At 42.8% G+C, this 12,841-nt stretch overlaps 1 protein-coding gene across 1 annotated transcript in view; it reads left to right on the forward strand.

The window, feature by feature from the left end:
• Positions 1 to 10,075: 10,075 nt before the first annotated feature.
• ptprsb (protein tyrosine phosphatase receptor type Sb) overlaps positions 10,076 to 12,841 on the forward strand; it is a 40,790-nt gene continuing 38,024 nt past the window's right edge. Inside the window, exon 1 of the mRNA XM_085929615.1 lies at positions 10,076 to 10,233. Coding sequence (XP_085785741.1) covers positions 10,116 to 10,233 — 118 coding nt within the window. The 5' untranslated portion in view covers positions 10,076 to 10,115. The remainder of the gene's footprint in view (positions 10,234 to 12,841) is intronic.

Here is a 12,841-nt window from a genome sequence, read left to right on the forward strand (position 1 = left end):
CACATCCTACCAAGGTAATCCACGCCACATCCCAACCAGATGCTTTTTTTTTTTTTTTTTTTACTTTTTGCTTTCTTCTATTTTCATGCACGCGGGGCTGTCAACTCATTTTTCTTGTGACTTGTATCCAGGCTGGTTGATAACGGCACACTGGAGTGTGTGCCATGCACCCCCCCCCCCCTTACATCGCCCCCTCTGTGCTTATTGTTGGCAGAGCTTGCATAGGGACCCATGCACGTCGGAGCATCCTTTGTTTGTCACTCACTCTCATTTTAAATGCCTGCAAGATATTCACCAGTTCCGAGTGTTTCAACATCAGCTATAGGGTTGATCATAACAAAACTGGCTGTGAAATCTAGATTTGTGTGTGTGTGTGTGTGTGTGTGTGTGTGTGTGTGTGTGTGTGTGTGTGTGTGTGTGTGTGTGTGTGTGTGTGTGTGTGTGTGTGTGTGTGTGTGTGTGTGTGTGTGTGTGTGTGTGTGTGTGTGTGTGTGTGTGTGTGTGTGTGTGTGTGTGTGTGTGTGTGTGTGTGTGTGTGTGTGTGTGTGTGTGTGTGTGTGTGTGTGTGTGTGTGTGTGTGTGTGTGTGTGTGTTTGGCACCAGGTGGCGAAGTGGAAGGACTTATTTAAGCAGACTGTTTCCCAGACAATAGACTACATATGCTGATGTCAGAGTGTGCATAAATATCAGCGTGCGGAAATATAGGACTGGTGTATGTCTATAATTACACACAGTTGGGTTTTCTCCCAACACGCACACACACACACACACACACACACACACACACACACACACACACGCGCGCGCGCGCAGGCAAGCTCCTGAGCTGAGCATCGTTTAATTATACATTGATTTACTCGTGCACAATTCCCCCACTGCTGATGGTTGTTTTTAGGGTTTGAATAAGTACACTTCTACAGAGTTTGACTTTTTCCCAGCGGTTTCCCCTCGCTTGCGTCCGCCCAAATGTTTTTTTTGGTCAAGTCTTTATCCCCCCCCCCCCCCCCCCGACACGCACAGATGGGACATTTTCCCCCCGCGGCATAATGTGTCTGCTGGTTATTGTTCCAGACCATTTCCACATCCCTAATTATTTTAATCAGTCATTTCTCACGCATGAATTCTCCTTCTTTAGCGTGCGTGCCCACTCCAACCGTCTTCACCTTCACGGGACAGAGGGAGATGCAGATTTTGGCATTTTGCTTGACAGGAATAGGTCATTGTACGCAAAGTGAATGAATTCTTTAGTCGTCCTCGTCTCCTCCCAAATTCTCCGTCTTGCAGATATTCACCGTGGCTCGGCGAGGAAATCACTCACGGCATGAATTCCCTCAAATAGCATTTCACAGGGTTCAACCGGAGGCCTTCATGCTTTCCCGCCTCTCTCAAGTAACTGCAAAAGCCATCTGATCTCGAATATGCCAAATGACACGCAGTCCCAGCTTAGCCGCTTTGGTTTTGCTCGTCAAAAGTCCTTCATTGGAGTCTCATTCCCACACGCTCACGGTATCGCATTGCTGGCTTTCTTCCCGCCACTCACGTGGCGCTCGTCCTCGTATTCTCTCCTAACCTTCCGCGCACGTGTCGGTTTGAAAGGAATGAGAACATCAAGGCAACTTTGATGCAGAGGTCGAAGTCACGCCTATGACAAGATGACTAGAAGTCGCTTGTTTCCAAGGCCCCGAGATTAATTGACCTTCGGGGGTTATTTCGAAGTCGGCTCAAACGGCGCACGTGGCATTTCGGATCGACCCATCATGGCTGAATAGTCACCGATGCCAAGTACTGATACCAAGTACCGATACTTGCCATTGCATTTTACAATTTGTCATTTATTGTCATAAAATATGAGCAAAATCACAAATATTTCACTCAAATCTAACAAAAGAATATGACCAAAGAAAGTAAGTAAAGTCAGTAGTCTCATTATTTTTAATGCGCTCGTGAGACATTTTATAATACGGAAAAAAAGAAATAAAAACATTGACTTTCATTCACGCAGAGTACCCCGACGCAGCTCTCGTAATTGCAGCTTTAAAAAAAAAAAAAAAAAAAAGTACAGCGGCTGGAAGCACACAGCAAGTGAGCATTAATCACACGACAAACGGGCGAAGAAGAACACAGAAAGCAAGAACATTTCCAAGAACAAAACTTCCAGCCACATCCACAGTTACCTTCAACGTCTGACGTTTCATCCAAGCAACACATGAACAACCGTGAAATGGGATCAGCATGGATAAAAAAAAAAAAAAGTGTTTACCAAAGGTGTCATGAATCACAGCTTTGGCTCAAAGTAAATAAAAGCTGCAGTTCACTCAAAAATATGAGAAAAAATAGCTCAATATGAAAACCTAACTTTATACATGTGACAAGGTGTGCGTTTAATAATAATAATAATAATAATGAAGGCAAAAATAAAAATGAATTAAATTCAAATGGAATTCAATTTAAATTAATTAAATTGAAAATGAATTCAAATTCAAATTCATAACAAATGATGTATTGGATCTCTTCAAGATTGGTACCAGTGTGCCTATATTATTGAGGTCGTGTGTGTAGCCAAAGTATCTGCCCAAGTAGGAGACCTTGTCGAAGGTCTGTAGACACACGTTTTTTTAAAGCATTTTTAAAGCAGGTGGCCGTTTGCCATTACCATTGCGTGTGTGTGTAGGCTCCGTCCACGCGTGCTTGTGTGCACAAAAGTGAAGGCTAGGAGAAGGCGGGATGGTGACTTGACTTGATGCCCTTCTCCAGATGAATCACAGGTTGCCATGTGTCAGCAGGGATGAATTATGCACACTCCTTCACGACCTCTCATCTCCTCCTCTCCTCTCCTGTCCACTTGTCTCTTGTCTTCAGCCAGCCTTTGATCGCAGCTGACACATCTAAAGACATCTTCATCGTTCTCCTACGCCACCTTTCTCAACGCTCGTATGGAAAGGAGGACGTTATCATAGCTCCGTGTCGCCTCCTCCGTTAAAAGGAAACTTTCTTAGCCGAGGTCAAAGTGTTCGTGTGCCAAGCGTGTAGATAATCAGAGGTCATTACTCAATCATGAGAGGGAGATGGGAAGACATTGACTGAGTTGGACAGTTACATCTCAAGAGCCGTTCGGACTGACTGACAAGATGGCTGACAAAACAAAACGGAATGCCTCATCGGGAACTGGCGTCATATTTATTTTTTATTTTTTTAAATGCCAATAAATGACAGATTCATCCAGACTGTAAGATGCAAGTATCGGTACTTGGTATCGGTCTGACTTTACTGTAACTGGTTGTATTTTTCCGCCAATGATGAATCATCATTGAGCCAAATGAATTCAATAAGAATCAGCTCTAAGTGCCTCAGTTGATGAAATAAAGCTTTTTATTTCTATGAACGGGTTGAGAATAATGACGAGTCAGTGATGGAAAGCATCCGAGTAGACGTCTGTTCCCCTTGGCGTGCGGAACACTTACCAGGACGCATTTTGGTCCAATCTGGGCAAGACAGAGGACAAACACGTTTTTTTTGTTTTTTTTTCTTCTCGTCCATTACTTCAGTTTTTGATTCGATACACCACTTGATCGTTCCTCAAGGAGAAATTCATTTGCCGTCACAAATCTCATCTCCATCAGGAAGTGGCGTAACGGCTGGTTAGTGACAAAACGGCAAGGCCGGGACGCGTGAGGAGCATTTAAACGGAATTCGGTGGCTATAGCATATGCCGCCTCGCTGAAATGAAAGTCATCCATCAGCAATGTTGTCGTCGCTCCATCTTAACCTTAAGCAAATGCCATCATGTAAAGTAAAGTTTCATGGATGATCTCGGCAGCGTTGCCATTGTGAGCTAATGAGCTCCCTTTGGGTTGCAGGTCATGTGACCAAGTCACTCAGGTAAGTAGTACCATGGTAGCGCAACTAGACAGGAGAGAATGGAAATCCCGGGCGGGCAAAGAAAACATCTCTAGGAAATTAATCAAATCATTCTGATCGGGCTGCGGAACTTTTTGCATAAACTGGGAATGAATAAATAATTGCGTCTAGATTGCAGCACAGGAGGAGGCGAAAAGTAATCGTCAGCACAGTCTGCGTTCTACCGTATGATTTCATTTCAGTGTCGGTGCCAGATGCCCGTCTGCATTTACGCTAACAGAAGCGCATCATAGCAGAAAAGACATTTTTAATTCCAATCCAAGCAAGTCTGCTCACATTAAAAGCATCCAACATGGATTCTTTTGGAATGCTAAACCAATTAGTGACTGTGTTTCTTCAGGCTACGGTTATCAGCCCGTGATGATCATTTCCAACAAATCACGATGCATGCCTGACATGAATAAAGAAGACGTCTTTTTGCATATCGTGTTAACGAAGGTATGATGATGGTATTGGGAAGACTAACGATGACAATCCTGGGAGACGGTGTTGTTCCGTGTTGTCAGGGAGTCTTTCTCCTGGCGGAACTCGCTAATTGGTTTCAGTGTGCCTCCAATGGATGTGTTTGTCTTGTATATATGTGTGCGGGGGCGTTGTTTTCGCAATAACCATTGCATCTCGTGGAAAATGATGACAACAAGTGTGTGACATTCGGAATCCGCCTTCCCTTCGACTTTCAAAAGCCATCTGCGGCCAACCACTAGAGGGCGAACCCACGATTAAAGGCTTCAGTAAAATACCTATAAACCCCCCAAAAAATAATCCAGATTATTTGGATCATAATCGTGCAGTTTGACCTCAAATTGACATTGCTGATTTGTTCTTTTTTTGGACCACTATGTAAAGGAGCGATTGCTCATTCCAAATTCTCTTCCTCTTCTGAAACGATGGCGATGCGGCCTGATGGATGGATGGATGGATGGATGGATGGATGGATGGATGGATGGATGGATGGATGGATGGATGGCAAGACGATTTATAGATCTTCCAAGAGCATCAAATTGTCTACCGACTGTCAGTGTGATCAGTATGTACACAAAGTAGCTGCTATTACGAGTATTATGGAGGCCTTAGATATGCTAATAGGGACAGCGACTTGACAAGGACTCAACTGTCAGACTACAAAATGACTGGCCGCCTCCACAGCAATTTTTTGGGCCTCTGAAAAGAAACAAGCAGAGAATGAGCAATCGTCTCTGACAGAAATTTAAAAAAATAAATGCTAGGCAATACAGAATTTGCCCGCCCTTGGTTTTTCTTACCAGAGTGAGCAACCATTGACCTTTGTGGACATGTGGGGGGGGGTATATAAATATAAAAGCACAATATTTAACACATTTTTGGATTCAAAATATACAAATCGTTCCCTAATGCGATCTAATTGAAATTTGTCGCAATTAGGGTGCCCTCCAATTCAATGATTGAATGTGTCTGATTTATTCCGACACACTCTTGCTTGTGCGAAGATAAGAGCCCGCTTTCCACAAACACTTTGCGAGCGTTTCCCCCTCCGCTGATCCCCTGTTCTAATCTTCTCTCGACGCACTTTTCAGCCATTTTGATAATACGTTCTTTTGCTCGATGGAAGCCACTCACTCCATCTATGGCTCCATCCAGCTGACCTGCTGCCTCCATTATTGGATTCAGCGTTGGCTTTTGATCTCGGCGCCCCAATAAGAGGAGTGGGTGTTTATTGCCGTGTTGTTGGCTTGTAGCAGCTTTGGCAGAGTATTTTATGTTGCGTTTCATGGAGAGAAGTTTAGTCAGGCTTCTCTCCTTTTTACGCCTCACCATCAATTTCTTGCGTCGTCCCGGCTATGAAATTGTGATGAGCAACAGCTGAAGCACATTTTATGGATCCAGCAGTTAAAACGGTCCGAAGCAATTGCGATGCCTTTGTGTAATTTTAATGACATGCTGATGTTGTGCATCGGCAAAGGTTAATAGCATCTTCAATTACCACTCAAAGCAAACGCTAGCACCAAAAAGCAGGTGATGCCGCTTTTAATATAGCTCAAATGAAGCAAAGTACATCTATAAATCTATCACTTTGAATATATTCTGCGCCCGGTTAGTCACGCTTTAATAGTGAATTCAGAAAAGAGAACATTCGCCGACTTTTTCGTTGTCATTTTCTCTAATTTGCCTTTGCCCGGTGTGACCGACGAAAAGACGGCTCCGAATGGCACGGCGCCGCTCTGTTTATTGATCTCGACTAGCATTTTTTAAAATTTATTGCGAGACAAACGACGTGAATATCGGTCTTAAAGATGGACTTTGTTTTATGAACGCATTCATGTCCTGAATAATGATGTGATATATCCCGCTGATTTAAAATTCTGTGTCCAATCAGCCTCCCCGTGTAAATTATGTAGTGACATTTAACAGAAAGGCCCAAAATAGAATCTAATCAAGTGCTATCCGATTGGTGTCAGTGTCAAAACTGAGCGCCGGATCTTCCTTCCACAAAGCCGCAGTAACTCATTTGATCTCATTACATGATGCACGTGAACCTTTTGTTTGTAACCGCCGAATGTAAACATTGGAAAGCGGAATGCCGCTGAGGCAAGCTCATTCATTTATATTCTTCAGTTTTTGAGTGACAGGTGCGCTTTCCGTTCAGATATCTTTTTTTTACCACTCCTAAAAATGTAACCAGGGCAACGCAACTCATGCCTGCAGTGAGCCATACTTTATCCTGTGCTTCTGATTCTCAATGTGTGTGTGTGTGTGTGTCTTCAAGTTTTTGGTTTAAAGGAAAAAAGTGTGACAGAGTGCGACTGCCAATCTCCCTCGTGATGCTTTACCATCTGTTATGTTTCGTGTGCGTGTGTGTTGTTAAATTGCCTCGTGGGTGTGCATGAATTTGCGAGTATCCCTCGCCTAGAGGTTGCAGGGTCACAGGAAGCGTGAGGTAATATTAGTCCCAGTGTGTGACTAACGCTGCCTTCCCTCTCAACTTATCAAAAGAATGGCACACAAAGCCATGAATAATTGAAAACAAGGTTATTTTGGAGCTGCTTGGTGAGCACTATTAGATCACAGGCTGGCATGTAAACATCCAAACTGCGAATTAATTGGAATTCCGCTTAAAAAAAAAAAAAATCATTGCTTGTAAATGTGGTGCAAAATGAGCTTTTTTATTTTATTTTAGCGCCCGTCGCTTGTTGTCATGGAGATCGTCTGGAGCTACCTTTGCCGCCGGTGAATGGCATCATGGGTAAATGGGTGAGGTGGCGAGAAATAAAAAAAATCTTCCAAGGGGCTCCCAGGGGAGCGAGGCCACGCTAAACAATGTTATTGCATCAGTCTGATGGAGGACAATAAGCAGTGTACATTTCACCACCTGAGCTGCAGTGTCATTATCTGCTCGGTGCAATAAATAGCACATCTATCTATCTATCTATCCATCTGTCTGGATGACCATCTGTGTTGTCACGCTGAAACGGGAATAAGCACAGCACCCCCCCAGCCCCCCACCCCCCTTCACCCTCCCTCCAACACCTTCTCTTGTGTTATATTGGCTTGATGCTAGGAGATGATCAGGCATGTTGTGATGTTGGCCTTAGAATTAATTAGTGCTTGACATTCTTTTCTAATTTGCTTTCAAATCGTCAGAACTCATTTTATTTATTTACTATTATTATTATTATTATTATTATTATTATTATTATTATTATTATTATTATTATTATTATTCCCGCATTTACTCTTCATTAACCTTAAACTGTCGTTCATCAAACTGGGTTGGTGATAATTGGCAATAAATTTGTAAATATTCTAATATATTTGAATTCCCTTGAAATTTAGAAGTACACATGGCAGCCATGTCCTTTTTTTTTTTTTTTTTAATCAAATTTGACCAAAACATGTCTCTTTGAAGCTCCAGCAACATTTCTTACTCCCCGCCCAAAGACTTCAACCCAACCACCAGCAGGCCACTGCTCGCCGGCCGCATCTGCTTTGGCTCCCCATCTGCAAAACGCTGTTGTGTGAATCCTCAGCAGCAGCTGGAGGGGCCGACGCCGAGCAGCTGGGCACGGGAAAAAGGATTTGGCCATGAGCGGTGGGTTAGAAGGCGTAGAGTGCCCGCCGCACTGACGACTGCATCACGAGAGGTTAACAAGAAGACGGAGAGGAAGGAGATGAGGAGATTTGAGGAATACAACACCTAATGCAGAAGTGAGACCAGGGAAAGATTAAGGGCTTTAGGAATCTGGCTGAGTGACTCAAATGGAAGGGCTTTGTCAGCAGGTGAAAGACAACAGGGAGCCAAAGATATGAAGTGTTACGCCGAGCCCGGGGTCAGATAGGCCGGGAGCAGACGTCGGAGCGGCCGTGCGTCTGCAAGCCGAGCAGCGGCCCCTAGTTGGATTAACAGCAGCAAATTGAGTTTCCCTAAGAGGGGAATTTACTTAACGTGTTGCCGCTGGAGCTCGAACGAGCTCGGATTCTTCTTATCATATTGTTCAATTGAAAAACGGACATGTTGAAAGCTTTCCTATTCAACCTCGATTACACCGGCCTGAGATAAGAGCCGGGCTACCGAGCGCTGAACCAAATCGAGCCCGTATATCAGATAGACGAACGTGTTTTTTTTTTTTTCCCCCCCAGATTGGCTATTTTTAGAGGTGGAAGTGGCAGCCAGTAATGTGTCGGAGCAGGTCATTAGCTCGATAAGTAGACGGAGGGGGGGGGGAGGTCTTTGAATATGTAACGCACCAGAAATGCCGCTTTCGTTTAGGGGAACAGGCGAGGAAGGGTCAGCGGTAATCTCGACACAGCATTAGCGCCCATGCAGTTCAGCGGGGACTTGCATCATTGAATCCACCTGTTAATACCAAAATATATGGCAAATATATTTATATTGATATTTATAATGTCTGTTGTAGTGACGGGAAACGTAAATGGCCTCACAATTTTTCTTCACGACTTAATCGGATGTATCCAGTGGCGGAGCTAGTAGGGGGGGCCGGTGGGGATGCCCCTCCCTACAGATAATTGACTTTTGGGTGTTTTTAGATTTCTCCTCACAACTTGAACAATTTACTGGCACTTGATTTAAAATAGATGGTCCAGAAGATTTCCTACCTAACCTCCTAGTCCGTCCATCCATCCATTTTCTCCTGCTTCTCCCGTTCAGGGTTCAGAGGTGAGCCGGAGTCTATTTCACATGACTTTGAGTGCAAGGCGGATTATACTCACCAGTCAATCACAGGTATTGACAAATAAGCATTCTCAGATTAACCGGAGAAAATTCACACAAGTTGAGTGGGGAAAAAGGGAAATAAGATTCCGGGAAAAATTATGAGGCAGATGTTCTGGCCACATTTTTCCACTGAGTAGCCACCACCCCAGTTTGTATTTTTCAAATTCTTTCTTCCATTGGTGTTGATTATAGAATTCTTTTTGGTGAGCCCATCTGTGTGCCTGTTATTTTTATCCTCACACTTTCATGCTCGTCTTGTGTCACATGCGACGGGTTAACAAAAGCTTCTTTCTCCTCCACCTGTGTTCCGACACGAACGAGTTATTGACCGAGGGACAGTGAGCTCTCGATCTGCTCAACCTGAATGATGCATTTTTTTATTTTTACAAGGCGAGCTACCCTTCTATTGCATTTTTTGCCGCATTCTGAAATGTTTTCTATCATGCTAGCACACTCAGGCGCTATCATTAATTGACTCCTTTATGTTCCCCCGTAACAGTGAAATCGAATGATTTAAATCAAAGCTAAAGATAAATGAAATGATGATGACTTTTAAGGAGACTTCATCTTATTTCACAATGGCTCATTAATGGCGAAGCGGTGTGGCAAAATAACAATTTCAGCCTGTTTCTTGTTTGAGTTGGTGCACAGTGGCGCTTTTGTTCTGGTATTAGTTGAGTCAGGGCTGGCCCACATGAGTGCTTAATCCCAGTTAGAAGTGCTCTGGCTAAATCAAAAGACTTAATCCTGCATTAGCATGAATTTCCCTTGAATTTTTTCTTCCAAGAAGGTTTTCTCCACCTCTCTTTGAATATTTGGATGAATAGTGCACTGACATTTCAGCCATGAATCAGAGATGGGGCGGCTATGTTTTTCTCCCTTTTGGCTGACCTTCATGTATTTGTGTATGTGTCTGCAGAGTGCCTACCCCTGCTGAGTGACGCCCCAACCACATTTCAGTCATCTTCAAGCAGCCGAAAGCGGGACCATGCATTTGTGCAATACAGGCCGTGCAATGGTCCAGTCCAGAAGGCTCAGGACCTCCCCCCTGTGTCTCCTTCTGCATCTTATCATCCTGCTAATTAAAGTCAGCAGTCTTTCTGCAGGTATGTATTTTTTTTTTACGTTATTCAAGCATATGTACGCTCGTTCATGACAAGAGCGAACTTTTTTGTCTGTTACACAAATACTACAAAATACGTGGACTAATTCCGTAGGCCACGCCCCTTAAAGCCACGCCGCAAGAAGATTCTGCTGTTATTTTCTGTCAATCAGATATTACAAAATTGAAACAGTGTGGTCATTTTTAGATTTTGGTTTTGTTTGTTTAGGTGTCAAATACTGGTCCAGAAAGTAAAAATCCTGCCAGAGGTAAATGAGGTCCCGGGAGCTATCAGAACAAAACAAAACAAAACAAAACAAAACACAATAAAAATTGCATCACTACAAAACAAAACAAAAAAAAAGAAACACTGAATTTGAAAAAATATATTGATTAAAAAAAGTAAAGCTGCAGAAATAATCACCAAATCCAACAAAGATAATTCCCTAGGACCTTTACATAATACTATCTTCATTATAATTGTTTCCTTTTGTCTAAAACCTTCCTAAAATCTCGAGAACAGGCTGTCCTACATGATTTGGTTGCCATAGCAACTCAAGTTCTGTGATAGCAGGGAGTACATCTCAGGAAATAGACACCGTGTCTGGAAAGATTGCATGTTGACATTGAACTAGTCCGTCCGTCAATCAGATTTGAGCGGTTACCTTCCGAGACAACCTTGCCACCAATCGTGGCTGTCTCACTTTTGCATGTCAATGGCAGCTGTTGTATAATCAGGTGTGAATGTATTGTAGCGTTGTGCGGTCGTATAGAAGTTCGAGTGGGATTCGGCATGCCCGTGTTTGCACGTCTGGAAGAGAGCGTGTGTGTGTGTGTGTGTGTGTGTGTGTGTGTGTGGTATAGAAGAGCGAAAGCCGCTTTGTGAGTACATTGGAAGTGGACTGCTGCTTGTTAATGTGTTTTGATAAGCCGGGAGGTCCCATCAGCATGTTTCTCATCATCCTTTTGATGACAACATTTGCACAGATTTCCTGCCTCAGTGGTCAGCCCACACACACACACACACACACACACACACACACACACACACACACACACACACACACACACACACACACACACACACACATATACATGCGTGCATTCACAAACACTGGCAAAACAAACAATGCAAATGACATTTCTCTGAAAAGTATTGCCGTTGTAATGTTCTTTTTCATTTGTACGACTAATTTGAGATCATGCTGTCGTATCATTGAATTATACAATAGATATAATGTATCGTGTATATTCAGTAAAGGTCCACATTTCCATAGCAACCTGTCAATTGAAACTTACAGGCATCTCATGAAATTGCAGCGGAGAGAATACAAAAAATACATATTTCATTTGTGAGGCGTATAACCAAATATTGAAATCGCTTTTGTTAAAAAAAAAAACTATTACCAATCCTACATTAGCATTACATTAGCATAATATGTTGCAGAAGTGGGAAAAAAAATAATAACAATAAATAATAAATAAGATAGATCGATAGATAGACAGACAGACAGACAGACAGACAGACAGACAGACAGACAGACAGACAGACAGACAGACAGACAGACAGACAGATAGATAGATAGATAGATAGATAGATAGATAGATAGATAGATAGATAGATAGATAGATAGATAGATAGATAGATAGATAGATAGATAGATAGATAGATAGATAGATAGATAGATAGATAGATAGATAGATAGACAGAAAGATAAGATAAGATAAGATAAGATAAGATAAGATAAGATAAGATAAAATGGGAGTAAATTGGCACTTGTCAAAACACACAAACGGGAAGAAATACATTTGTGAACACGACCTAAAGGCTTGTCAAAGCATTTCAATGTAAACCTCTGACATGAGTCAAATAGATTTTTCTACAAGAGCCAAATGCAATTTGAAACAGCATTTCTTTCTCCCTGGCCCGTCTTTCAAAGAGGATGCATTTCATTTGGATTTACCACTTGGTCACCTCCATTCGTTCCAATGTCACCGGCTTTGTTAGCGCTGAGCGCAGCCTCAATCAGTCACTTCGATCATCACAAAAAGTAGGCAATTGCTACAAGATTAGTCGACTTGCTCTGGTGAAACAAGCGAAAGCTTTTATTAAGCGAAAGATCCCCTCATTAGTTCCTTCTTTTACGCAGTCCTAAGTTTTTGTTCAGTGCAAATCCGGCCAAAGTCAGTGCCTTGCAGGGCTTTTCCCTGGCTTTAAGAAGAGGCTTAAGTGGTAACGTTGCCAGCGGGGTCGCTTTTTGCAAGAGGATTGGTGTTCAAGCGCATTTAAGAGAGTACAGAAAACATTCCGGACTCTACGTTAAAGCCAGTGAGATCATGTTGGAGCTCGACAAGGCATATGAAATTCAGGCATAACAGAAACAAGGTTTTTTTGGTACTTTAACAGGTTTTTAGGGGCTCATCCCCAAGCCCCTCTCTTTAAGTTTAGTAGGCCAGTAATACGGTGCTCTCGGGACTTGGAATGACGGCCGTGAATTTGTTCTGATGGACTGCACTGTGCCAACTGCAGCTTTAGGTATCATCCTGTTGAGGATTGTGGCCAAGTATTAAAGAAGACCATTTCATTTTTGACATTCAGGATTTTGCTTGAT

Source organism: Syngnathus leptorhynchus, chromosome 14, assembly GCF_054491065.1.
Source record: "Syngnathus leptorhynchus isolate UIUO chromosome 14, UIUO_Slep, whole genome shotgun sequence".
NCBI classification, from domain to species: domain Eukaryota; kingdom Metazoa; phylum Chordata; class Actinopteri; order Syngnathiformes; family Syngnathidae; genus Syngnathus; species Syngnathus leptorhynchus.